We start from the raw sequence: 27253 nt of genomic DNA, 5'->3' as shown, positions 1-27253 counted from the left end.
CCCTAATGGTGTCCTGTTGCTCAATGGGCCAGATCTTTGGACTGCGGAGGGGGCAGCTGGGGGCACTGTCTAGTGCAGCACGTGGAAGAAGGGACAAATGTGTATGAGGGGACTCTGCAGAATCCCCCCATGCTTTTGCAAGAGGGACACATTATACATTACGAAGGGTTATATCTGGCAAGAAGTATGTCTAGTTCATGCGTTAAAGAATCCTCACTGAGTGAACTATAGAGTGCCAGCCAAGGCCTTTGTAAGGTCTGGTAATTCATAATGTATAGTGATATTGGTACTCAAACAGCAGAACTCATTCATTCTCTCCTGCCAGCCGCCGCTTTAGTGAATAACCCACACTGTCTCAGACATTCTATATTGTTCACAAGCAAATTTGTAACACGGGCATACTGTTAACAAGAACCCATTTCCCCATCACTCTATTCTTTATGCTGTTCTAAGAAAGTAGGCATCCTAAAAATTATTTAAATGATTAGGCTTTTTTTTGCTTACTCCATGGAATGTATCATTTTATGCCCACTATTTTAAAGAAAACAACAACTTCTCACTGAAAATGTGCATTACATCTACATTCTACTTAATGTAGCCCATGAACATAAACAAAATACGGTATGTGTTTCACCTCCTAGCTATCGCTCTACAGATACGCTGAAGCTCCCAAGAGTGGTGCTCCCTTTGCTTTCTGCACCAATATATCTTGCTGCCAACTTTGTATGTTGGCAATTTTAACAATATTACATTTTCACACTGCCCCCAACTGTAAAAGCCCTATAGGATCTACTCTATACATAAATGAAGTTTATGTATCCTAGTCTGCGGCAGATTTCTCCCCACCACACCCCGGTGTCCTGATGCTCGATGTGTAGGATTCAGGGGAGATAATTAACATCAATGAATTCAAGTAAAAAGTGGGTCCTAAGAGTGTGGTCTTATGATTTTAAACATTTGGTTTTTTACAAGAAGGTATGGGAAGGACAAAACAACTTTATAGCGAGAAAGAAAAACCGTAACACTGTACATATTGCATGCCATTATAAGTGTATGTATATTATTGTTTAGGCAGCATGTGGTCAATAAAATATCAGACTATGAATTGGTGCCATGTTGACGTTAAATATAGTATTATGAATACAGTCAGGACCATAAGCCGCGTACCTATATATATATGTTGCAGATATTTGAATACATTGTGTGCATTCATTTAAAATTTTGTATTGATTTGTGACTCAATCAGAAGATAAAAAGAAATGGCTACTGAATGTTTTTTTTGGTTATCCAAAGGTTACTTGCACTGTCAATAAGACCAAATACTTCTTAACATGGTTGCACAAAGATATAAAAAAACCCATATATATATATATATATATATATATATATATATATATGTATGTATAAATATTGGTATGTATTTAGGGCAGCTTGGCAAACCTGAAAGATATACTTGATGGGAATACGTCCTAACAATACAATAGGATAAATTAATTGTTTTACAATATTTAGATAACAGAACAGAACCATGTATGGTAACAGATATGGTTTCCACTAGGACTGCAAACGTTCTTACTGGTGCACAAAGCTGCAGATCCTATGGAACTATAATAGTGTGAGATTAACGTAGAAAGAGTGCAAAAGTCAAAGGAACGTGCAAAATCCATGTTTTGTTTGTCATTGGAATAATACTGTTTGGTATAACACTGTTATACTTCACATCAAAGTAATACTGAGAATGTTGTAACAGGGAAAGCTCTATAGATATCTGTTTTGTTGTAAGTCTTTTTTCACTAACATGGTCTCATCACCGACAGAGGGTGATCAAGAAAGACCTAAATGGTGATTATATTTGAGTTTATATGCCAAGCACTTCCTGATTTCTGATCTCAGGTGTTCTGACAGGGCTTTCAAAGGGCTTTGTCCTTGGTATGTGATCAGCACACTCCAAGTATTAGCTGTCACATTAGTCAGCAAAAGTATTGGAGATGCTCAAAGTGCTCTTTAGTTGGACCAGACAAACATAATACTGAAAACTCAACGTTCATTGCTGCCAGGCAAAGCCCCTCTGCTGTAGTTGAAATTTCTGAACTTGCAACAAACCATTGCCAATTCCTATAAAGTTCAGATAATCCAAGCAGCAACTCACAATTAACTTTGTACCGTGCGCTAAATAGTAGAAATTTGACATCTGAGATTCACAAGCAAGTGAAAATTCAGCTTCAAAGTGTGGACGATGCCAACAGCCTGGGCAAAATATAATTAGCAAAACAAAAATCAAATTACATGTAATAACGTTTCACAGCGGTGAGTGAGAAAAGAGTATATACCGGTAGACTAATGTTTTACGTACAGAGATTGCATTGAAAGTAGCTTTTTTTTAACCAAAAGCCACAAGCAATCTATCAACCTCAGTCATTCAGCTGTTGAATTAATTATCCTTACAGAGTATTTTTCACAACCAAAAAATTATCCTAGATGTCTATGGACGTTTTATAAATACCTTTCACATTTAGTTAGTACAGTGAGAGAGAGAATAAATATTTTATAAAGCACAACATTGTTTTCTAAGCTTGCTCTTCAATTATAATATATATAATTTTTGTTTTCACCAGAGCAATCTAACCAATTCCTCACCTGCTGCGGGCGGATGCTGACTACTAACTGACGGCAAATCCAAAGAACTATCAGACATGACGTGCTTCAGGTCTCCACCCACGTCTGCCAGTTTCATGTCAAACTGGATTGAGAGCGCATCTTCAGAGTCTTCTTTCCCAACGCTACTGCCACCGATAGAGGGAAGATCAAGGGACTTCACAGAAGCAGAGTCCTCTTTGGCCTGTTTGAATGAAGCAATTTTATCCACAAAAGATTTCTCAGAGCTTGACTCTGCTACTGTGAACTTGTCAGATTGGAAATCAGCAAAGTCATCATCATTTTTCATGGAAGGAATTGTGTATTTACTTTCATCATATGCAAGGCCAGAGTTTTCCAAAGACAGCTGCTTGAATATGTCGTACTTGTCTGCAGCTGAAGAAGCAGGTTGTATTGCCTGGGTAGTATGAGCGGTAAACGTTTGTGGGCCCAACGGACTGGGTTCTAGTTTAATCGCTTTAGGTTTATCTTCTTTTTTTTGTTCTGAAGAGCTAGTGTCACTGTTGAAAGCCATGAAGTCTGCAAAGTCATTTTGACTGCCGGTGGATCCGGCATTTGCAGACCCTCCAAAAAGACTGAAATCTCCAAAATCGTCAGGCACGGAAGAGGTTTTAAAGGAAGATGCTGTCAGAGATGAAGATGATGAAGGAAGGGGTGGTACAGAGGATGATGAAGTAGTCGAGGGGAATGCGGCTGTAAAGGGAAATGAATTAACGGTTGATGAAACAGTCACAGAAGAAAAAGGGTCAAGCTCCGCAACATTAAATGATTTTTGTGTTGGTGATTTGTGTTGAACAGTGGTAAATGGTGAAGGGAGATGAGAATCTTTTGCTGAAGGATCTAGTGGAGATATGCTGTCTGCGGTTTTAAAGTCTGTGAATCCATCGTCTGCTCCAGATTTAATGTCTGCAAAGCCATCCCCTACGAAAAATTAAAACAAAGACAATATTTAATACAAATTGCATGAGCATGTTTCTTCAATAAGAATTTCTAACAAAATAAGGTGACGCTTCTATCGTTATACGTAGTACACTGTACAAAAGAAAAAAAAGCCACTTAAAACATTATGGGAGTCTCTAAGACACTTCACATGAAGGCTGCCAGATTTATGGGGTCTGTGGCTTTAGTGATATGCAAATAAAATAACTATTGGGAGGTCTGACCAATTTTTGTGTCGTGGTGCATTTATCGTGGAGCATTTTAAAGAGAAACGGTGCTCAGTTATTACGCCAATGGACCAGTAAGGGATGAATCTGTGTGCGTGTAATAACATGTTCCCAATGGTTTTTTTTTTTCTTGATAGTTGGGTTTAGGACTGAATCGATGTCAATACCATGTCAGGCAGACTAGGGCTCTATCATACACAACACTATAAATAATAAAATTAAAAAAGGGAAAAAGGGACAAAGGACAGCATAGGGATTTAAAATGAAACAAGTGAACTTTTAGCATCTATTCTGATGTCACATATGCTCAGTAAAGAAAATACAATCTTATACAAGGCGCAAAAAAGTTTGAGGGAAAATAAATAAAAAAAATAAAAATAACCTGTAATACTTGCCAATATGAGAGGGCGGCTCATTTTGCTGGTAACACACCGCATATTTTTGAGGAGATTTGGGACGGCTGGCTTACGTTCTATCAAAATCAATTTGGTCATACCCCTTCGGGCTTCATATTGGGGTCACTCCGTACACCTTGGTTTCTCAAAGCTACTGCGGCTTCATAGTTCAGGCGTATCCACGTTTGGTTGCAGCCTAGTTCTTGGTATCCTATCCTTGTCCCCCCTTCTTTGTCTCTCCCTTGGTGTGCTTTTCCCTTTTGTGTGTCCTTGTCTCTGTTTTATGTGTTGTCTTTTTTTTTTTTTTTTTTTTTTTTTTTGTTTGTCTCTCTGTGCCTTCCATTATATGTTGTTCTTCTTTTTCTTTTCACATGTCATATGTTATGATACGTGGATGTATTGAGAGTTTTTGGGACCCTCGGTCCCGTGTATTTTGGTTCTCATTGTTATATTTCTGATCTATGTACATTTGCTGATTTTGTCTTGGCATGTTCTATTGTAAAACCAATAAACTTTAAGTGTTAAAAAAAAAAATAACCTGTAATGACTGTTTTTTTTATATGACACCATGGGCAGCTCCTACAAAAACGGATATTACCAAATGACGAAACTGCCTAAAAACACATGCTTTATACAAAATGATGAAATAGTGTGAATAAAACATTTCACATGGCAGCTACATGGCCTAGATAAAGTCTACATAGATTTTAGTAGTAATTAGATGTATTAACAAGGAAACAGATAAGGTTCGAAGGATAGTATTTATCTGTATGCACAGGAAGTCCTTCCTACTAATGGGGTGCCTCTGGCAGTGGCGGAACTACCGGGGTCGTGACTGCGACCGGGCCCTGGAGTTCTGCCAGTCAGGGGGGCCCAAGGTGTGCCGAGCGGTTGCTGAAAACGACTGCTCGGCACCTCTTGGGCCCCCCTGACTGACAGAAATCCAGGACTCCTCTGCTCCCCGCCGCTGCTGCTGCCGCCGCCGCCTGCCTCAGCGCTGCCTCAGCGCTGCCCAGAGTGCAGTGTTGGGAGCGTGAGGCGTTTGTCTCGTGTGCTGGCGCTTCACGCTGAGCACCGGAGCTCACCAGTGAAGCGCCGGCACCCGAGACAAACGCCTCACACTCCCAACACAGGAGTTGACGGTAAGTAACCTACAAAGGGGGGTAGGGAGCGAGTGGGTAGATCGTGAGAAGGGAGGTAGGGAGGGAGGGAGAGGGGAGATAGTGAGAAAGGGATAGATGGGTTGGGGGGCCCTTAACAGATTCTCGCACTAGGGCCCTGAGGTTTCTAGTTACGCCCCTGGCCTCTGGTATCTGTAATATTTCAATTTAGTTAAAAAACATGAAAGAATAAGCCAAATGAATACTAGAGGGATGAATTAGAGTGATATAACACTAGTTTAACATTGATTGTTAATGTAATCTTAAAAGACGGCCTAAAAGTCCCAATTTCTGTCTAGTGTTTTAGAGACTCCCATCCCCAGAAGCTTATAAAATAACCTAAAGAACTTACAAAGAAGCCACATAAAATAAAAAAATACAGTAATAGATTAACCAATAAAGCCTAAAGGATCTAAAATGTAACAATTGGTCACAATCCATTTCTAAAGTATAACAGGTATAGAGGCTTTTAAAGATTTTAAGAAGAGATTAGTAGGAGAGCCTTCTAGAAGAACGTAATCATGCCTGGCATAAGATATGGCAAAGAACCGGAAAGGTGACAAAAGATGGTAGTAACGGTTGTTACATTAAATTTCAGCTATAAAAAAGAAAAACCACACCAATTTCACAAACTGTATTCTGTGGCACTAATAATAATAATAAAGATAATGAGAAAATGAAACGATTTTTTGTAAACAAAAACCTACAAAAAAGATCCTGCATTTTAGGATGGGATATTTTTTTTTTCATATGGATGCAGGTTTAATCTGGAAAGAAACATGAATGTATTATTAACCCCTTCATTACCAAGGGTTTGTAGTACCCTAAATGCCAAATTTGTTTTGCCATTTTACCATATGCTGTTTTAATCAAAGATTTCCGTTTTCTGTGTTTAATGGAGCAAAACAAATGAAACTTTTTTTTTTTTTTAAATGCTTTCTTTTGAAACCATTGAAGCACACAAAACTAAATTAACCTATACCAAAACCAAAAAAAAACAACGCAATTCCACTTAGGAATTCTTCTACACAGTAGGTGTCACTGGTGAACAAATTACAGTAATACCCCATATACATACATTTCTTATGTTCTACAGGGCCATGTCCATAACTTGCATATTAGCCTATACTCATACCTGGGAACTCTCTGGGTTTAGCACAGAGAATTCTGGGAGAAGCACCGCTTGAACACTTGAATCACTCCAGATCGCAGGAGCAGGACCTTGACAGGCCCCACTCCCCGTCCATTTCCCCCTTGTTTTTCCCGCGATGTCAGCTGGAACGCTCACGTCGTCAGTGGGAAGCCCTGGCCGTGTCCCACGAGGGCAGGCTTTGGGCAGCTGAAGCCCACAAGATCCCAGAAATGCCTATACCGTGTCATTCTTAATATTGCTGCCCAAAAGGGTTTTTTTGTTGGTTTTTTTACTGCATAGAGCTGCATTGCTGATGTGTGTGATCCACCAGCAGGTGAAAGAATCAGAAATTGCAGCAGGGTATGGACAGGCTTTGCTGGGTCTCTTCTCTCCTAAAAAGTCCTTTCAGCAGGTGTCAGCATTGACCACTGCAAGAAGGGATAACAGTGTATCGGCGTCTGTTACGCTCCCTTTAAATAAAATCAGGATTTTTTAAGCTAAATTCTGAGTTCCTAAAAGGGCCAGATTAATACAGTAAATAGAATACAATTTGTGAAATTTAACAGGACATGCAAAACAAAAAGCAAAACACTTACTGACAAAATGCATGGATTCCCATTATAATTTGAAGCTAGTGAAATGAGGACACATTAAACATGCAAGCAACTCTTATTAAACAATTTGTTTAGTTATTTATTTTTTATATATTGTGTACTTTATTATGATTGATTATATACAAACTTTGCATAACAGCAAATCTTCAGTCAATTAAGGTAGGGTAAGGTAAAAGTTAAAAGTAGTTAAGATAGACACCCAGTATTTGATAACAATCCTTGTGTGAACAGATCATCGAATTGTAAAAAGAGAAACAGTTAGCAAATTTGAGATAATGTTCACAGTTTGTGATGTTTGCTAGGGCATGATGAAGTAAATCTGGTATCTTGGGTTTTTCTCTTTATGCTAGGACTGCCCAAGCAAAACCCTAAACACGGCACCATGTAAAAAAAAACATTGAAACAATCAATGGAAATGTTTTCTTTGAGTCCCGGCAAGGGAGATTGTTAAAGCACATCTTGCAGACGTGCCGGCAGCGGAGGTTCTTTGTGGGGGGGGGACATCTTGGCAGCATATCTCGGAGGGGGGGTAGAGTGGCAGCATATCTCGGGGGGGGCAGAAACTTTTTACCCCACCACAGCCCCTATCCATCAACACAGTCCTTGCCCCCCAACCACAGCCCCTATGCACCATCTCAGCCCCAGTTACCCTCACACCACAACCCCTGCCCCCCACCACAGCCACTATGAACCATCTCAGCCCCAGTTACCCAGACACCACCCTTGGAATTGATTTGGAAAACGTCATGTTGCCAAGCAACAAAGGGCATGTAGAGCTTTCATGCGATCAGATGCTAAATTGTTTTTTTACTGAGATAACCTTCTCAACAGTTTTGGTGTAATGTTATGGCTGAATATCCTTCCATCTCTCAACCCATGCCATCAAAGTTTTACTACCATTCAGCACAACTTATCTTTGTGAGAGTGGCTTCTCAACTCTGGTTCTGTTAAAGACAAAGCATAGAAACAGAATGGACATTGAACATGACCTCAGAGTTGCTTTGTCTACCATCACCCCAGACTTTGAGATACTCCTCAAAAGCAAAAAGCATCCCCAGTTTTCCAATGAGTTCTACCTCACATATTTCAATGACTGTTTGTATATTTATTTATTTATTGGGTTTTTGCCTCAATGGCACTTTCATTTCACTAGCCCTGTGATTATTATTGCACAATTAATTTTCACTAGCGCTGTGATTACTGCATTATTCATTGTGCAAAGTATCCATTTGTTTACCGTTTAAAAAGTGCATATATATATATATATATAAACAGAAGCCATCCGGGGGCTTATCATTGGGGATATCAGGAGGGGATGGGCTTTATTTGGAGTCCTGCCCAATCTCAGGTACGGAGGAGGAGACTATGTGTAGTGCTTACCAAGCCACTACAGCGGATATTTGTCCCCCAGTGTAAAGGCGTTTTGCGTTTGATAGGACATGCAGACTGGACCTTTTTATCCCTACCACTCTCTCTACCCTTCCAATCCGAAACATCCACATTGCGTTTTTACACGCAAAAAGAACTTATATTTATTGACATGGTTAACAAGAACACTCATTATAAATTACAACATACTATGGTTTCCAGCTGATGCAAATGTATACCACAGCAGATTTTAATCCATAGATATCGAATATATGAATGGTGATAAGTAAACACTCTTAATATAATAACAAGGAGTATATGCATTAAATGGGATTCCTAAAAGGCCCTCTTCCTGTGAAATCCCCTAACCTCCCAGGCGCTTCAATGCAGAACTCCCAGATCCTTTCACCCCTACTTATAACTCAAATGCCATCTATCAGATGACAAGATTTTCCTAGTGCCTTTTGTAAGAAATGAATGGTGCCTTTAAAATGGGACATTACATTTTTGGGGAAGATTTGGGTTTCAGTAAGATGAGATATCTGGTTTTACAATGTAAGGTCATTTGCATAGTAATGCATTACAAAAGGTTTGGAACAAAGGCTCAACAGAGGTGGGATACCCCACAGGGGGTCAGACAACTGAAGCCGATGTATTTTAACATAACTGTGTATTTTTGCATAGACTATCTGTCTCCTCCATAATTGGGTCATACAGGAAATCTCTGGAAAGGGGGGTTGGGTGAACCATTTTCAAGGAGGTAGAAAGGAATTCTGGGACGACTAGTTCGGGGCTGTAATAGTCAGAAGAGGGGCTGCAATAGTCAAAAGAGTCTAAGAGAAAGAAGAGTCTAGGGGAAAGAAGAGTCTAGGGGAAAGAAGAGTCTAGGGGAAAGAAGAGTCTAGGGGAAAGAAGAGTCTAGGGGAAAGAAGAGTCTAGGGGAAAGAAGAGTCTAGGGGAAAGAAGAGTCTAGGGGAAAGAAGAGTCTAGGGGAAAGAAGAGCGCAGTGAACAGAAGTGTTCTGGGTCAGGAGACCCAGAACGAAGCTGTGCTAGATGGCGTTCGGGAGAAGCCTGTGAGCTGAGAGAGGTTTCCCAAGAATGTGCTTAAGTATCTCTTTTGTTTTGTATTATTATCAAATGTTTTCTGTATGTTATATGTTTTATCACCTGTAACATTGACCTAATTCAATATCAATATACATTTTTCTATACGCTTGTATTTGTGCTTTATTTGTCACACATTGCCTAAAAGAATATCCCTGTAAGAGGGTCATAATTTCTTACACTTTTAGTGGACTGTTGTGGGCCCTAGGCAGCTGTGTATCTTATAACTTGAAGATGGCCCCGACTATAACCATTGGGGAAATCAAAACTTTAATTAACATTATTGGCACTAAAAGTATTAAAGCCTACTACCAAAGCACCACACTTCAGCTGCAAAGTAGCTAGTTTCCAGCGTAGGGGGCTGCCTTGGTTGGGAACATGTGATTACAAACCACTTACAATGCTCAGTCATAGACATTACTGTCAATAAAGAACACCTTTGATCCTTCAATCTGCTCCATCCCACATTAGTTACAGTAAAAGTTATTTTACTATAAATATTGCATCTCAAAATATACTATTTGTATTATGGCAAAATATACTTTCAAAGGGCATAACAAAGGATCATCCCAACATACATCTATTAGAGTCATAAATGGACAGATGCATTTTACATAATAAAATAGCCTAATATTTTCTTTAAATCAGTCTTACCAAATGACTTGTTTTCTGGTGGCTTCTCCAGCTCTCTGAAGGCATGGTACTTGTCTTCAAAGTCTGAAAAAAGTCAAGTAAGACTCAAAAAAACGATGGCACTGCTAAATTTGTTTTATTCAAATATTTAAATAGGATCGGAAACTAAACAGCTGCACATGTTATCTGAGACAAATCAAATTCTTGATGCCTCTTAATCTCTCAATAACTAATGTTAAGCAGGATAACTAGGCCTGGAGTGGCACACAGTTGGACAACCACCACTCTTTGTGCCCTTCACGAGGTTCGGGAGATCTGTGGTCCTCAGCATAATTCCCAATGATTTGCACCCTTGCATATGTGCACAAAACAGTGCTCTAGGATAATATTACAGAGCATGGAGCATAAGCTTCCTTTAAAAACATTTATTATGTCACACAAAATGACTTCAAGTTTGTCAAGTTCTGTCATTTATTTTTCAGCTTAAGTTTAATCACAGAAAAAAAGCCTTTTTCAGTCTCAGTGCCTGGCTTTGCAGCACACGAGGCCTCCAGGCAAAATTGTGAATGAGGAACAATTTATAAAATAAATTTTAGGGTAGGGTTTAGACATTAAAAACACTAAGAATTAAATCTCTAAACGCAGCATTGCAAATTGTTACATTCAAACACGTTTTTCATCAGCTTACCTGCAAACGTAGATGGGTTTTCAGAAGATTTATCCATGTTGATAGATTTAAAGACTGCATACTTATCAGAGGAAGAAGACGCAGTTTCTGCTGTTCCCGACATGGGTATAAGCATTGGAGGAGCACTAGAAAACAAAGCAAAGTATGCTTATCCAGGTGAAGCAGTGAAAAACCGAATTTTACCATTCACAGAGAGAGGGTGGAGGGAATAGAGATATGTGTAGAAAAGTACGTGCAGCAAACACTGAACAGGTATCACTCACCTTATGCCAGATTGAGAAGTGGTTGGTTTCACTGAAATATCACTCTGGAAATCAGAGAAGGAAATATCAATGGGTCCAGATTTAGAGGCATCTTGGAAATCCTGAAAATCATCATCTTCTGATTTACCACACTACATAAGAAAGACACAATCATTTTTTTTATGAAAAATACATATTTTAAATACAGTAACCGAAACGTGTTTGGAACATACATGACTATAATACTGGTAACACAAAAGTAGCAACTACAGGGTCGAAAGCTATAAAAGCTATAAATTAACTGCAAAATATTGTTTTCAAAACCTGGTCACATTAAGTACACATAATAACAGTTTACCTCTGTACCTAAAATACACCATCATGCGATTCTTGGTATTGCTAAATGCCAAAACTCCTGCCAGAAATAATTAAGTGAAATTTGGCTCATTGGTCGGGAACACTTATGTTACGTGAGACAAAAGCAGGCACAAATATGTTGTTGCGGTAGAAACAAAAAAGGCTTCTTTAAAACTGTTATTCTTACGCAATCACGCTTCTATGTTAAAAAATATGACAGATTTGATAATATTTATTTGCTTAACATATAGACTAAAATTAATTTAAAAGAACCCAAGCCCCTCCAACCAAGCAGATTTATATTTTCTTGAATACTACTACTACTACTAATTATTATTATTAACGTGAATAATCTGCAAATTAGAACAAACATCGTTATCAGACTTAAGAAAATAAGATATATTTTGGAAAAAATAATTCACAGCTTGGCCGGACCTGTACAATTCATAGGACAATTAGTGAAATTTCTTAAAAGTCTCCTCACACATCCAACTATGCATTAAGCAGTAAGCTCAGCCCTTCTGGCTAGGAAAACTATAGGGCTATATATAGGCCAGATGTGGAGGAACAAATATCTCCCTTGTAACCTCTCCATTTAAAAACTTGCCCATGTCTAGCCACAGCCATATATATTAGTGGGAATGCATATAGTCATAGATATCTTTGTCCTTACCTGCTGGGTAGGAAGTGGATGCATCATAGTGTTTTGAGGCGCAACTACCCCTGAAGTTGGTCTGTTCAATGAGATCACTGGTGGGGCAATATTAACAGGCCTAGGTGCCGCAGAACTTGTCGGTGCTATATGTAGTTGATTTACTGTGGATGAGAGACTCATGGGGAATCCACTCAAAGTTGGTACAGGGGCAGAGGAAAACTGGTTCAGTACATCAGTGCTTAGGACTGGGCCACCTCTCTGGTCACACAAAGGAATACAATGATTAGTGTGTATAAAAAAAATCAAACCAATCAAATCATTTATTAAACAAAAAAAAAAAACTTCATATATGATGAATATGGCAATGGACAGGTCCAAATTCTCTGGCTTAGACAATCTCACTAACTATGTCAGGGAACACCCTACACAAGTGCTTAATTTCACTAGGGCCTTAGTCTATTATGGTGTGTTAGCACATCCAAGACTGAAGTAGGGAATTAGAGGTTGCCAGATGAAGAAGTGAATTAGAGTTGCCTAATCACAAAGTGTGTGTTTGGCTATTCCGAGTGTTCACAAGGACCTAGATTATTCTACAGTACAAAAATAAAAACAGACATAAAATGAAGTACCTGAGTAATAGCTATCATAGCAAGAACAGTGTAAAGTTCTTCTTTTATCAGTTTCCCAGGAGTTGTTCGATTTGCTAATGCCCAGATCTGCCCCAAAGTCTCCCTGGGAAGTCCTGAAGACATTAGAATAGGATACAGTTTGGCTGTATCTATCCCAGTAGGTGTCATGCTTGAATCTAAAACAACCTTATAAAGTTCTGTGGAAACATAAAAAGGTGTTGTTAGTCTTTATTAGACTCATGCATTTGTAGTTGGGTGAACATGAAAACGAACAGGAAGGGTGCGTTTCCGTTGTTCAGCTCAAATACCGAAGAAATGAACATGGCGGCGGCTAAACGTATACGAAGACGAAGACACAAAACACGCGGAATCTTCGTGTTCGTTTACTAGTCTCCCTGGTCCCTTCCCCATCTAGCCTACCTTATCTACGCAGCATCGCAGGGGTTAACGGGAGCTGAAATCCGTAGGTTGATGCTAGAAGACTGCCGATGACCAATAGAGTCGCTCGCTAACTCCTGAAGTGGGGAGACCAATGGTCTCTCCAGGAGGATTTTCACCTTCAGGAGTTAAAGGTCTATATGAGCGACTCTATTGGTTGCTCACACAGACCTTTAGTTCCTGGAGCAGGGAGACCAGCGGTCTCAGCAGGGGGCTCGTCTGACAACCAATGAAGAGCAGCTGCTCTTCATTGGTTGATAGCAGAGGAGGCCCCTACCAACGACCAATAGCGTTGCTCGTATAGAAAGATGGAGATGACCTTTTTTAATTGTATTACATTTTATATTCATGCTTTTTAATTAATTTGTATGTTGATTGTATGACCATTTTTAATTGTGCGTATTTCACGATGCACTGGTTTTAAAGACAAAAATAGGTTTGTGAACATATATATGTATAATTCTATCAAATTCACAATGCTGAACAATAGCCTTTAATATATATAGGAAAGCTAATATATACACAATAAATCTATCAAAATAGTTTAAGCTCTTAGCTAGAAAAAAACTTTTTTAATCCTTTTTCTGATTTAGCCGAATTGCTAATAAATTTATGTAAAGAAGAAGATTTGTTTGTACAGATCAATGTCATAGCCCAAAACATTTAACCTCTTAACAACATAAAAAAACACCAAAAGTGTACACTGCGTCAGAGCCGTAGCTAGCCTCTTTTTGTGCCCTAGGAAAGAATGGAAAATTGTGCACCCCAGCTATTTTTTTTGTTAGAGAGCCCTTACACACACCTGTCACACACTGCCCTTACACACACCTGTCCATAAACACACAGATACATGCTGCCTTTACACACACCTGCCCATTAACACACATATACACATACACTGCCCTTACACACACACACACACACACACACATTGCCCTTACACAAGTCTGTCCATAAACACACACACATTGCCCTTACACAAGTCTGTCCATACACACACCAGCTTACAAACACACAAATACCTACACTGCTCTTACACATACACTGCCCATAAACACACACTGCCCTTACAAACACTAGCTTACAAACACACAAATATACACAGCCCTTATACCCCTTTCTCCCCTTCTCTTACTTTTCTCATCTTCCATAATCCATTCTGTGGTGGGAGCGCGAGGTCTGTCACTTCAGGCCTCTGCTTTAGTGCTCCTTCATCACTATGAGCCAGCTATTGATGGAGAGCGCCGAGGTTGACGTCATATCCTGGCGCTCGTCATCGATTGCCGGCGCGTAGTAATGAGGGAGCACGGAAGCCGAGGTCTGAAGTGACAGACCCAGCGCTCCTTAATGTTGGGCCGGTTAGAGGGGGATTGTGATCTCCCATACCAGCCCTGCTCATCGGACAACTCCTCCCCAGACCAGCGCTGATGGTGCCTGGGTGCGCACTGCCAACGGGGCGCCGGATGAGCATGGCTCCTCTGCTCGCCCCCCTCCCCTATAGATACTCCACCATCTCCCCAACCAGTCCTGGAGGCTGCAGGTGTTGATCGGGCAGCTGTGCACCCCCTTCGCAGATTCGCCCGATGCGAGTGCCTCTTTCGCCTCACACTTCCTACGCCCCTGCACTGCGTCCTTGGAATAACAGACACTGATTATTAATACGTGTACCTGGGATAAGACTATCATTATAAATCCATGAGGGTAACATCTGCTGTACGGGATCTGTTGTGGGGAAGATTCCAACACCAACTGCAATATACAAATTAAAATTAATATATTCCATATATTCCAAGGACCTGATATTACATGCATTCTGATTCTGAAAAAATTGCAGTGTTGAGGAAAAGCATGTTTCAGCCTGGAAAAAAAAACAATCATGCATGTAAGAGCAATTAGATTTTTTACATATAAAAATAATGCAAGAAAGTTAGGAAGTCACGTGAACTTATTTACCAAAAGTTGGGGAATTATTTTATTCAAGAATAATGATTTAATATAAAATAGTATATGACATTTACAAACATATATAAAATATCAAAAAAAAAGGAAATGAGGATTATTACAATTAGATGTGAGTTTAGCTAAAGTTCTCCAATGTAGACATCAAACATGGATTGCCGATTGGAGGATATGAAATGCTTAAGAGAAGTAGCAAAAGAGACCTAACCTTTAGCAATAATCCCAAATGTTAGTATACAGGCAAGGGTTAGCTAACCACGAAAGTAGTCATCTCAATGGCTCACCGCTGTCATCCATTGCTGCTCCGTGCTCTGATTCTGTATTTACTTGTGAATGGACAGGCTCATTTAAATACCCTCCTACAGTAATCTGCTTATTAGTTAATAAACTTGGGGTGACGTGGCTTGTTCCTATCATTGGGGCGCACCGCTCTGGACATGTCATGACATCAGGACTTTTATCTTTTTTATTTTATTGGGGCTAATATCACAAAATGCTAATATACCCTGCCAATGACCCTGTTTACTTTAAAACATTAAACTAGAGAGACTGCTCTTTTATCATGGGCCAAGAAGTTAACTTGACTCTGGTATGGCATAATTTAACTCCTTTTCCACTTTGCTTTGAAAAGGTCAATGAGGTTCCTTATCTTACTGAATCAATTTAAATTTAGCCACAAACTATTTTTGTAAAAGTAAACTCTAAATGTAAAACTGAATATTATCTGCACTTTCAGAAATTACCTCTTTTTTGTGCAGAAAACTTAGTTGTAGAGGTGGACTGGACTGTAAGTGTTTCATTGGTACCATGTGAAGATGTAGACCCTTGTGATCTTACAGGAGAACGCTGTGATACAGTTACAGCCTGCTCTGACAGCATCTGGCCAACAGGGCCAGAAACACAAGAGGGCATAGAAGGGACTGAAGGAACTTTGACAGGCCCTTGGACAAAATCACTGAATTCTTCATCAGCACCAAGAAGAGTAGCATGTGAGGATACAGATACAGAAGAATGGGGTGATGAGGGAAAATCTGCAAAATGGAAAATGAGCAGTAATGATGAGACAAAATGAACAGGAGGATAATGAAAAGAAATAATGTTCTGAATATGGTCTACCTATAGACGTTATTGACAAAAACTAATGATAACAAACATGTCGAACATTACTCCTCAAACACACTAGGATGATACAAAGCACTGGTGTTCAAGGATTGCGTATGTTTGTATATGCTATATTATTGCTATGAGGTTTTTTACCTTTGTGTAAGGGTTAAGATGCGTTGATAATTTGTTACTATATACTTTACTATTACACCACTTACATGTTAACATATGGGTTCTTTTATCATTCTATCAATGTAAGAAAGATACACCAATATTGTGAATTAGTTTTACTAATGTCATAGTATACTGTATGGGGCCCAAAAGTGTTCCTACTCCACTATATAAACATGCATTTATTTACCTGTTTTCTTTGTATGCAATACAGGAGTTGGGTGCATTTTGGCATCTCTGGAAAAACCATCTAAATTTCCTTTGATTGCTTCCAATGCATCATCTCTACTTTTTTCACAAGTCTAAAAAGAAACAAATATAGCATATTCAGTCATTAAATATTATTAGGAGGATGATGAACATGTATTCCATCATCAGTATGACCAACTAACATCATTCTTGGACATTGGGTAATAAAAGGTTAATCATAACTTTCACTCTTTGTACAGAAAAAAAAATGGCCCTCAGCACGCCATGAGTAGCTGGTTGTAATTGACTCACTGATCAGTATGAGCCAGTATCAGTAGCCAAATGCTGAAAATGAGAGATTACCATAGGACTATTTATGACAATAATGAATATGCAGTGCATGATTTACCTTTGGCTTAACACTGCTTAACAGCCTTAATTTCTGTTTCTGTTCTTCAAACTGCCGCCGCTTTCTTTCTTCCTCTAACATTTTTTGTTGCTGTTCAAACCTTTTCCTTAAGACAAAGAAACAAAGTAAAAATGTGTAGCAGCACCCCTGAGCCTGTTTTGGATTAGAAAGTCACTGGTCCTTTTGTTACAGTAACAACTAACAGCATTGACAGGTCACAACATCTTAAATTAATCTAAAGAATTTTTTTTGTTTTTCATTTCCTTTTATTTGCCAACCTGCCCTCCAGTTATGCACATCTGCCCCCAAAAATGCCTTATACCCCCTATATGCCACTCTGCCTCCCTGATATGCTTTTTAACCCCTATATATGCCAGAGTGGTTAAAAGGCATATCATGGGGCAGAGTGGCATCTAGGGGGTTAAAAGGCATATCATGGGGCACTCTGCCTCTAGAAAAGCCTTATGCCCCCCATATAACCCCCCCCCCCAAAATTACCAGTGCTTCTGACTCCCTGGTGTCTAGTGGGGCAACGGGTGGGCTAATTCTAGCAGGGCTAATCAGCTGACAACCAGGCGGTCATGTGACGCCAGTGCTCCATCACAGAAACCATGGCAGAAGTGCCAGCAGCGGGGGTTGTCTGCGTCCATCACGCAGACGTTAGCCAAAGAGGAGAATACCCCGCAGCGCTGCAGGGAATTCTCCTCTCTGGCAGCCGGGGAAGGCCTGCACGATGCGCGTAGACAACCTCCGTAGCTGCCGGCACTTTCACCGGCGCTCGGTAATAGAACCCCCAGGTGGAAGTGCCAGCAGCAGTGGAGGTTACCAGACAGGATCTTAATCTCGTAGTCAGAACTATATTTGAGTCTGATTAGAAGACGACCTTGATTATAAGATGAGGGGTATTTTTCAGACGATAAAAACCTTGTCTTATAATCAAGCAAATACGGTATCTCTCTCTCTCTATTGCTGTGGCTAAGTTTACAAGTGAGGCAATGAGACATAACCACTTTTTCTACCAAACAAACATGGGCAGCATCATTCTACAAAAGGGCACAACAGTGTAGCTGCTCCGACTGGAAGCATCAATGCACAAGAGTTAAAGAACACAGTAGTTACAATAATATGGGTCCTTCACAATGACAATGCAACTTGCTGTAGACTGCATTTCAACAAAAGCAATGTCATGATGGGTACCGCAGCCCACAATGGCTGCCCTGACAGCACTCAAACTGTATCATGAAACAATCATATAAAGTCCTAAGAATTTATGTTGCAGTGTTTCTTGTGCAGCAATATTATACCCCTGCCAAGAGATTCTGCACCGTTTATACGCGTCTTCGTGTCCTTACACTGGGGTAGTCGTATGCTGCCTTAAGAACCTTGAAAGGAGGTGCATTTTAATGGCAAAATACATTATTAGAGTAAATTTTACATTCAAAGTAAATTTACGACCAACTTTCACTTACTGTTGCTCTTCTACAAACTGCTTCTGCATGTCAGGGATAAACTGTTGAGTAGGAGTTCGCATTCCCAGAAAGGCAGGCTGCCCCATGAAAGGCATTCCGGTTGCTTGCATTGGTCCCATTGGCATTCCACCCTGACACAAATATATAAATCACATCTTTTTAAAAAAAAACAAAAAAAACTATGATGCTTGTTCACCCTGCATCAGGTACAAATTATATATTTAAATTAGGCTTTTAGACTGCTACTTGTAAAAAATGGTGAACCTACCTGAATTAGGGCTGGCTGGGGAACCTGAGAGCCAAAACCTACTCCCATCATATTTTGCATGCCTGGTTGCATCATTGGTACAATAGGAAACCCATGAGGTTGCTGTTGCACAGGCATCATACCTAATTAAACAGCAGTAAATAGATAAGGATATTAGAAAGATGAGGTAATCAGAATTCCATTGGGTAAAAAAAATATAAACACTGGTAATTATGACCTGAAATCTCCCTTTTTAAACCCATCCCCAGGCAGCGCTCACATAGAAGGCATAGAAATGATATCAATACTCTAAATGGGATTAAAAGCTCAGTCAGGTAACGGAATGTGATTCTGCCATCTCCGGTGTGGAAATTATATGAAATCCTGCTAAGGAATAATATAACACGGGTTTTATGAAGCACACATCATCTCAGACTAAGAGGTGAGCAAAGATATAAACTAGGGTCTTTCAGCAGATTTATTTGAATTTGCCAAAACATTCAATACAGTGCCTCATAAATGTCTCTGGACAAATCAAAATCACTTTCGCCTGTGCTGCAAGGTGGCTTAAAGATAGAGTTCAAAGATATGTGATTAGAGGAAAATTCACAAAATTGGTAAGAGGCGCTCCTGAGGGTTCTGTCCTAGAGCCACTGTTTACTAATGATTCTAACTGGAGCCGAGCAATTTTTTTTACATTTTTTGGAACTAAAGATGGTGACATCAGTGGGATATTTTTTTATTTTTTTTTTATATTTTACTGGGCTCCCTTGACTTGCATGGTTAAATGCAATATCTGTATTCAATCTGAAAAGGGAGCCAGAGTTCTCAAGATGGTCTGGAGAAACCCTCTTGGAAACTTTGGCAACTCCTTTATTTTTTGCGGTGGGTGTTCGGTGTCGCTGAAATGCCTCTATGCCGTTGAAGTTTAGGAGACGATCGTTGAAACAATCTTTTTAAACGGGAGTCCGCTGCCATACAGTCTATGGTGGACGTTCACGCACAAACATCCAGTTAGTGACAATTGATGTGCCAGGAATGTCATGGTGTAAAAAGGGATCTACTTTCGCTTTCTGCACCCAAATGGTGTTGCTGTAATGCCTTGATGTTGAGGCATTCAGCAACACAGAGATTGACATCAGGGACCATGGCTGGCTCCTACCCGTGGCGTCATTTGCCCGGAGTGTCAATTGTTATCAAGGGGGTTAAACAAAAAGGACTTGGGAATAATTATTGACTATAAACTTAGCAACAGTGTTCAACATCATGCAGCTGCTGCAAGGGGCAGTAAGATATTGGCACGTATAAGAGAGGCATTGACTCATGGAAGGAAAATACAATTGTGCTTCTATATAAGTCTATTATAATTATTATGAGTGATATTTCACTTAAAGCAGCGAAAACGGTTCTGTATTGTAAGAACAAAGATGTGGAATTCACTACCTACAGACGTGCTTGAAAATTCGATGGATTACTTTAATTATGGGATACACGATTAAATATAGCTTGTTGATGAAAAGAGAAACAGCAATGTTGAGCAACAGCAATGTTGAACTTGATGGACCTCTGTCTTTTTTCAACCTGAATTACTATGTTATACCTTCTAATACAGATCTCCCCTTTACATATTGTGAAAAAACTTTATCCAAGCGTAAACTAGGAAAAGAAATTTCCAGGAAAGGCATCATGGGTAGCATTTACTAGAGACAGAATATACACATAAGGGGGGGGGGAGACACAACTTTTCAATAGAAGTCACTGTAAAAAGGAAGATCCAGTTTTTAGCTTAACGAGTTCAATCTAAAACAACTGCCCGTTTGTGGGTGGCAGAAAGCACCACAAGTAGCTTCTCCAGAAGTTGCCCACCCTGTCCCATTCCCACCCTGAACTAGTGAATAACAATTAGAGACTCAAAAATTTTAAAAACAGTAATTTTACTCACCGTAAATTCTCTTTTCCCAAGTATAGTGGCAGTACCGTTGGGCTTGCTCTCTTCCCCGGGACAAACACTAAAAAAAATAGAAGGGGTTAAGCTCCACCCCCCCCTTACCCTATAACTGCACGTACCAGCGACCAGCATTCAGTTAATAACAAGAGGACCAAAGGATGGAAAACATTATCTTATAACGAAATTAGGGAGGGAAACCTGTACTGCCACTATACTTGGGAAAAGAGAATTTACGGTGAGTAAAATTACTGTTTTTCCCGGCATATAGTGGCAGTACCGTTGGGATATAGCAAGATCCCCCCCAAAAAGGGAGGGAGTTAAATCTCAACAGCGTGCAGGACTTGACGTCCAAACTCAGCTGCCAAAGCAGAGGAAATGTCCAGTCTGTAATGTTTAATGACAGTGTTCCATGAGGATCACGCTGCTGCTTTACAAATCTCCTCCGGAGAGACTGAAGACCTGGAGGCCCAAGAGACAGAGAAGGATCGTGTGGAGTGAGCCTTAATCGGAGGAGGAATAGTCGCACCACAGGAGTCATATGCCAGCCGGATGGCATGGGAGCCATCTGGCCAGGGTAGATTTAGATACAGCTTGAACTGAAGATCTTTCATGGAACTAAAGGAACAGATGGTCAGCTGAACAAAAGGAAGCGGTCTCTCTTAACATCTAGACAGTGCCAGTCACTTTCTTCTGGTGTCATAGGGTTTGGAGAAAATGTTGGCTGGACTATAGGTTGGCCAATATTAGCTTGAGATAAGACTTTAGGCAGGAATGACGGCCTAGGATACATAACTACTTCGCCTTGATGAAAGATGAGAAAAACGTCGTGCCGATGTGATAGCTACTAAAAATGCTGTCTTCAGGGAGAGGAATTTAAGTGAAACCTCTTGGAGAGGCTCAAACGGAGTCGAGCACAGAGCCTTGAGCAGAACGGTAAGATCTCACGGTGGAAAAAAACGATGTAACAGGAGGTCTCTTAATCGTGATGGCCTTAAAAAATCTCCGAATTAAACGATCCGACGCCAGATAGAGTAGCAGAAAATGACTAAGAGCAGACATCTGCCCTTTTAAATGTCGCAACCTTGAGGCCCGCTTTAAATCCCACGTGTAAAACACGCAGAATGACCGGAATGGGTGGAGGAGAAGACTGCAGGCCTTGAGACTGACACCATTCAAGAAATTTCCTCCAGGTTCTTAGATAAAATCTTGATGTAGATATGACTACTCTCCTCTTGGGGTCAGTAAGTCTAACTGGGTCTATACCTTGATATTTCATGATCAGCCTTGCAGCAACCAAGCCGTCAATCTGAACATTTGAAGGATGTGGAGTGGAATTCCCTTAGTCTCCAAAACGTCTGCGGACAACGGAAGTTCCCCATATGTTACCGAAAGCTGGCGAAGGTGGGAAAACCAGCTCCTGTTTGGCCAGAACAGGATAACTGCCAGTACTCTTGCCTTGTCCATCTTGACTTTGAGCAAGACTCGAGGAATCAGACACCGGAGGAAAGATGTATGCCAGGTTGAATCGCCACTTGATCTCCAGACCATCAAAAAAAGGAGGGAAAAGCATTCTGTATAGAGAGACAAAAAGAGGGACTTTCCGATTCAGTCTTGTCGCCATGAGATCCACTTCCGACAGGTCTACTATTGCCACCAACCCTTGAAAAATAGTCGGATGAAGGGACCATTCTGCTTGAGAACATCTGTTTCTGCCAGTACATTGTTCTGACTTCTGATATGGACCGCCGAGATAGCTTCTAGATTTTCATGTGCCCACAGCATGATTTTGGTGCATAAACTTTGGAGACTGGTTACTCTCCTTGTCTGTCAATTAGTGTTGTGGCGTTGTCGGATTGAATCTTCACTGGGTTGCTCAATATCCATGGTTTGAAGAATACTCGAGCCTTCAAGACGGCATTTAGTTACCTAAAGTTTGTCGATTGACGCGCTTCCTGCACTGACCACTTCCCTTGTGCTGTGTGAAATTGGAAATGAGCTTCCCAACCAGTCTTGGATGCGTCCATGGTAACTATCAGCCACTGCGTGGGCTGGAAGGACAGGCCGCTTGTCAAATTTCTTTTGACCTTCCACCACTCTAGTCGAAGTATGTCCTGAGATATCAGAATGTTCTTGTCTAGGTCCTCGTCGGTCCTGGACCAGTGCGACAGAACATGCCATAGCAGAGGCCTCATTCTTGCCTGTGCCCAGGCTATCGCCGGCATGGTGGAAGTCATAAATCCCAAAATGCTCATTACCCTTCTGATAGAGCAGAGAGGATACGCTTGTAGCTCGGTGACACTTAGCCGAATGCGTATGGCCTTGACTATTGGAAGATAGAGGTGTAAAGATCTTGCGTTTACCTCAAACACCAGAAACTTGATCTCTGTGGTTGAGTTTAAGTGTGAATTGGCCACATTCAGAAGCCAGCCGTGTTCTATGAGAAGAGTGATCATCACTTGAAGTTCTGTAAAAGTTGTGCAGCGGATGAAGCTTTCATCAGCCAGTCATCCAGATATGGAACCACAGCTATTCCTCTCAATCTCAGTTCTGCAGCCAATGGAGTGAGAATCCTGGAGCAATTGATAGGCCTAAGGGTAGCGCCTTGAAGTAAAAATGATGGAAACCTTTGCTTGTCTTCCCTGCAAATTTCAAAAATCTCCTTGACTCTACTGCTATTGGCACCTGCAGGTAAGTATCCTGTAGGTCTAGGGAAGCCACATAATCTCCTCTCTGAATCATTAGAGTAACCGAAGAGATGGTTTCCACGCGGAAGTGTTGATATGGAATATATTGGTTGACGGACTTCAGATCCAGTACAGGATGAAGAGTGCCCCGGCTATGGGACCAAGAACAAGCGAGAGTAAACTCCCTGAAATAGCTGTATCTTTGGAACGTTTCTATAACTCCCTACTTGAGGAGTTTAGATGCTGCCATAATAAGCGCTGCATACTTGTTCAACGCTGGGTAAGAGGATACTAGGAAGCAATTGCGTGGAGACCTTCAAGCTTTTATGGTGTAGCCTTCTGATATAATCTGACGGATCCATGGGTTACTGGTATCTTTATTTTTCTGGAAGGAAGATCTATCCTACGGCGTGGAATATCTCTGCCTTGTAGGCTTGACATCAAGAATTCATTACAAAGCTTCAAATATTCCAAAAGTTGCGAAAAGATCCTTATCTGCATCCTCCAGAACGTGGTCTTCCAATTTCTGGAGCCATAGGCCTTGAGCTCTCGCTACTGCTGCTCCAGCTGATGCTGCTTTGCTTTGATGCCTTGGAAGATTCTTCTATTAGCGGTCTCTTCTCCTATGTCCATAGTAACTTTTAGGCCGGAAACCTCTCCGATTGGCAACGTAGTTTTCTTAGACAACTGAGCAATCTGGACATCAACCTTAGGAAGCTCTTCCCACATGATGTCATCTTAAAGCTTGAAAATATGTTTAAAAGTGTCTAGAAACAAACGCACATTACTTGGATGTTTCCACTCACGCTGTGCAAATTCCATTAGGTGAGGCTTGTCGTGCACCATTGGTTTGGCAGCCTCCTTAAATGCTTGAAATGTTTAAGACAAATTATCCTGGAACCAGGATAGAAAAGACAGCATATCCTTCTGTTTCTCTTTTGCCCGGATATCTGCCAAACACTGCTGGCACATCTTCCTCCTGTAGCCGTCTGGGAGAGGAGTTACATTCAAGGCAATCCAACTGTTTAGACATGAAGCCTTTTAGGGAGGAGCCGAAGGCATTTTATCCTTCTCTGGAGATGAAGGTTAACATATTTTTTGGTGTATCAATAAAAAGATCACCAAAAACCGTGTGGGGGTTCAGACAACACGGAAACCTGTCCTGACACACACTCTTGTGGTCAGACAGGTTTGCACAGCATAAATAGGCAGCCAACTTTTGAATTTGGCGCCAAAATCGGATGATCCGAGCCGCGCATATCTGTAGCACGGTTCACAAGGGGGTTAGTGGCTGTGCTCTCGTGGATGTATATGAGATATATAAAAAAAAAGAAAAAAAAGAAAAACACAATAGTGCAATATGTCTCAAGGCTTGTTTTTGTTTGAAATGAAGGCCACAAAGGGCTACTCACATTTGGTGGGGCTTCTTCAGTTAGCCCCAAAGTATACGCTTGGGCGATATAATCCTCGCCTTAAAGATTTCTTTGGCAGCTTTCTTTAGCCTCAGCCTTTGAAGCAGTCTGTAGTGTCCACAGTTCCTTTTTGGTGAGCAATTATAGAATTGCTCACTCCTCAGCGCTTAAGTGGTAAAATCCCCACACAAGGTGTTGTGTCTTATAAATTAAAAAAAAAAAAAAAAAAAAAAAAGGGGTCCAGGAGCAAGATAAAATAGTTTTTAAAAAAAACTTTTATTTTAAACTTATGGTAATAAAAACCAATAAAAACCAACAAAGGATTAATATAAAATACACAAACGCGTTTCGCCTAGCACAGGCTTCCTCAGAGTGTATAGACTCTGGTTCTGCTGCTACATCATCTACAACAACTTTGTTTTAAAAAGGACTTTTTTTTTTTGTTGTTTTTTTTTTGTTGCTTTTAGCGCTTTTATCCTACCCCTTTTAAGTTTACTCATATCTGTAGCACGGCCGGATCATCAGTGGAACGCATAGCCACCCGGACGTGCGTTCCACTGTACTGCGCATGCTCCTCCCCTGCTTGAAACAAATCACCGCTACAGATTCACTCTGTAACGCGGTGCTGCAAAGATCAGCCGAGCTCCCACGCGGGGAGCGAACGGACTTGCAGGAACCCCCTTTCGCCGGACACAACCCGTGTGCCGGCCGATCCGGATCCAAGCTGCCGAAGCAGAAGAATGGAGCAGAATCCCCTGTGCTCGTCCCTGCGGGACAAAAAAAGAACTGAATGCTGGTCGCTGGTACGTGCAGTTATAGGGTAAGGGGGGTGGTGGAGCTTAACCCCTTCTATCTTTTTTAGTGTTTGTCCCGGGGAAGAGAGCAAGCCCAACGGTACCTCCACTATACGCCGGGAAAATATGGAATAATTCATGCTCAGTTCTAATTTGGATATTCTGCAGATTATTGTCTTGTAATATCTTCCCAAGCAGCCATGTGCTTTCAAAAACAGAAACAGCTCTAGGACTTGTGTTGTTAAAATATTTCCCCCTAATAAAATGTTTCCATTCCCATACAGTTTGCTGTTTAATGTTTGCCAACCTAAGCAAAATATGGTAAGCATTGCTATAACACAACACATACATACCTTGGGATGGTCCAATCCCTGCAGTTACTGGAAACATAAAGCTGAAAGAAGTAAAAGAATTATAAGTCTGTTATAAGAGTGAACATGCTTGAACATCATTGCTATACTATATGGTCAAAAGCATTGCCACACCTGGCCATTACACCAACATGGTCCTTTATGACATGAGATATAAAGACATTAATTTGTAGTTGGTCCCCTCTTTGCCGCTATAACAGCTTCCACTCATGCCGGAAGGCTTTCCACCACATTTTGGAGCGTTTCTGTGGGAATTTTCATCTATTCATCTGGTAGACCATGTGTGAGGTCAGGCACTGGCTCGCAATCTTCATTCCAGTTCATCCAAAAGGTGATCAAGAGGGTTGTGGTTAGGGTCAGCCAGTTTCTTCCACACTAAGCTCATCCAAACCATGTCTTTATTAGCCGTTCCCACATAGTTGGAAGCATAGCATAGACACCATCTTTTGGGCCTAGGTACCATTTTGTGATGATTTGAAGCCCCAGCCAATTCAAGTTACCTTCACAAAAGTATATGTTATTGAACAGTAGACAACCGAGGGTAAATTTGACAACTTCCATGTAACTATTTCATATTAATATTGTTTACAGTGTCAAACTAATTTATGTTAAGCAGTATGCCTCAAATTAATTTAGCTGCCCCTCCTATTAAATAAGGCTCACAAAAAAAAACATTTTTAATTCTAATGAATACCATCAGAAGAGCTCTGTATAGCAGGCAGGAGAATTCTATGGGAAGCCCTGTGACGGCTGACACCTCCGTCATTGGGGGGGCCCACCATACAACGTACTTCCTAGGTGCTGCTCCACCTAGGAGGCTCTTAAAAATTAAATAACCCATCTGTCATTTTCTCCACAATGCTCCCTGTCTCTTAAAAACTATATTTAAAAGGTTATTGAAATCCTACAGTTGCCTAGAAAGAGTCCTGTCATTCATCATAGCAGTCTTACCACCAGCAACCATGCCCACCTGCCCTTTTGCGCGCATGCATGTGAAACAGCAAAGCCTTACAGATCTCAACACACTGTAATGGCCAGTAAAGACCTTTAATATGCATTATTCTTTGTTGACATTGGACGCAACACCGTCTCGTTAGAATATAAGTTACTGTTATTTGTTTTCCACAGAATTAAGCCCATTTTTAAAACTGTGATAATTGTATTATTGTAATGCTTTTTTGCTTATTTAAAAAAATATTTACTACTACTTCAGGTTAAAAATCAAGTACAAATATGAAACAATGAGCATGCACTAAAA

The 27253-nt window shown here is 40.6% G+C and overlaps 1 protein-coding gene across 1 annotated transcript in view; it reads right to left on the bottom strand.

The window, feature by feature from the left end:
- The window catches only part of LOC149298393 (synergin gamma-like), a 47847-nt gene extending 20888 nt beyond the window's left edge, over positions 1 to 26959 (bottom strand). Inside the window, exons 1-13 of the mRNA XM_089487567.1 lie at positions 26904 to 26959; positions 25978 to 26018; positions 18808 to 18929; positions 18540 to 18670; positions 17071 to 17176; positions 16663 to 16774; positions 14907 to 14987; positions 12801 to 12997; positions 12190 to 12429; positions 11181 to 11311; positions 10918 to 11042; positions 10251 to 10313; positions 2613 to 3576 (exon numbers count right to left, since the gene is read on the bottom strand). Of these exons, the coding sequence (XP_089343693.1) occupies positions 2613 to 3576; positions 10251 to 10313; positions 10918 to 11042; positions 11181 to 11311; positions 12190 to 12429; positions 12801 to 12997; positions 14907 to 14987; positions 16663 to 16774; positions 17071 to 17176; positions 18540 to 18670; positions 18808 to 18929; positions 25978 to 26018; positions 26904 to 26959 (2369 nt within the window). The remainder of the gene's footprint in view (positions 1 to 2612; positions 3577 to 10250; positions 10314 to 10917; positions 11043 to 11180; positions 11312 to 12189; positions 12430 to 12800; positions 12998 to 14906; positions 14988 to 16662; positions 16775 to 17070; positions 17177 to 18539; positions 18671 to 18807; positions 18930 to 25977; positions 26019 to 26903) is intronic.
- Positions 26960 to 27253: the final 294 nt, after the last annotated feature.

The sequence above is a fragment of the Sceloporus occidentalis genome, unplaced genomic scaffold (genome assembly GCF_023333645.1).
Source record: "Sceloporus occidentalis isolate IW3139 unplaced genomic scaffold, rSceOcc1.0.p SCAF_33, whole genome shotgun sequence".
Taxonomy (NCBI): domain Eukaryota; kingdom Metazoa; phylum Chordata; class Lepidosauria; order Squamata; family Phrynosomatidae; genus Sceloporus; species Sceloporus occidentalis.
Note: the sequence above shows the minus strand (reverse complement) of the source record. Positions and strands in the feature narration are given on the sequence as shown.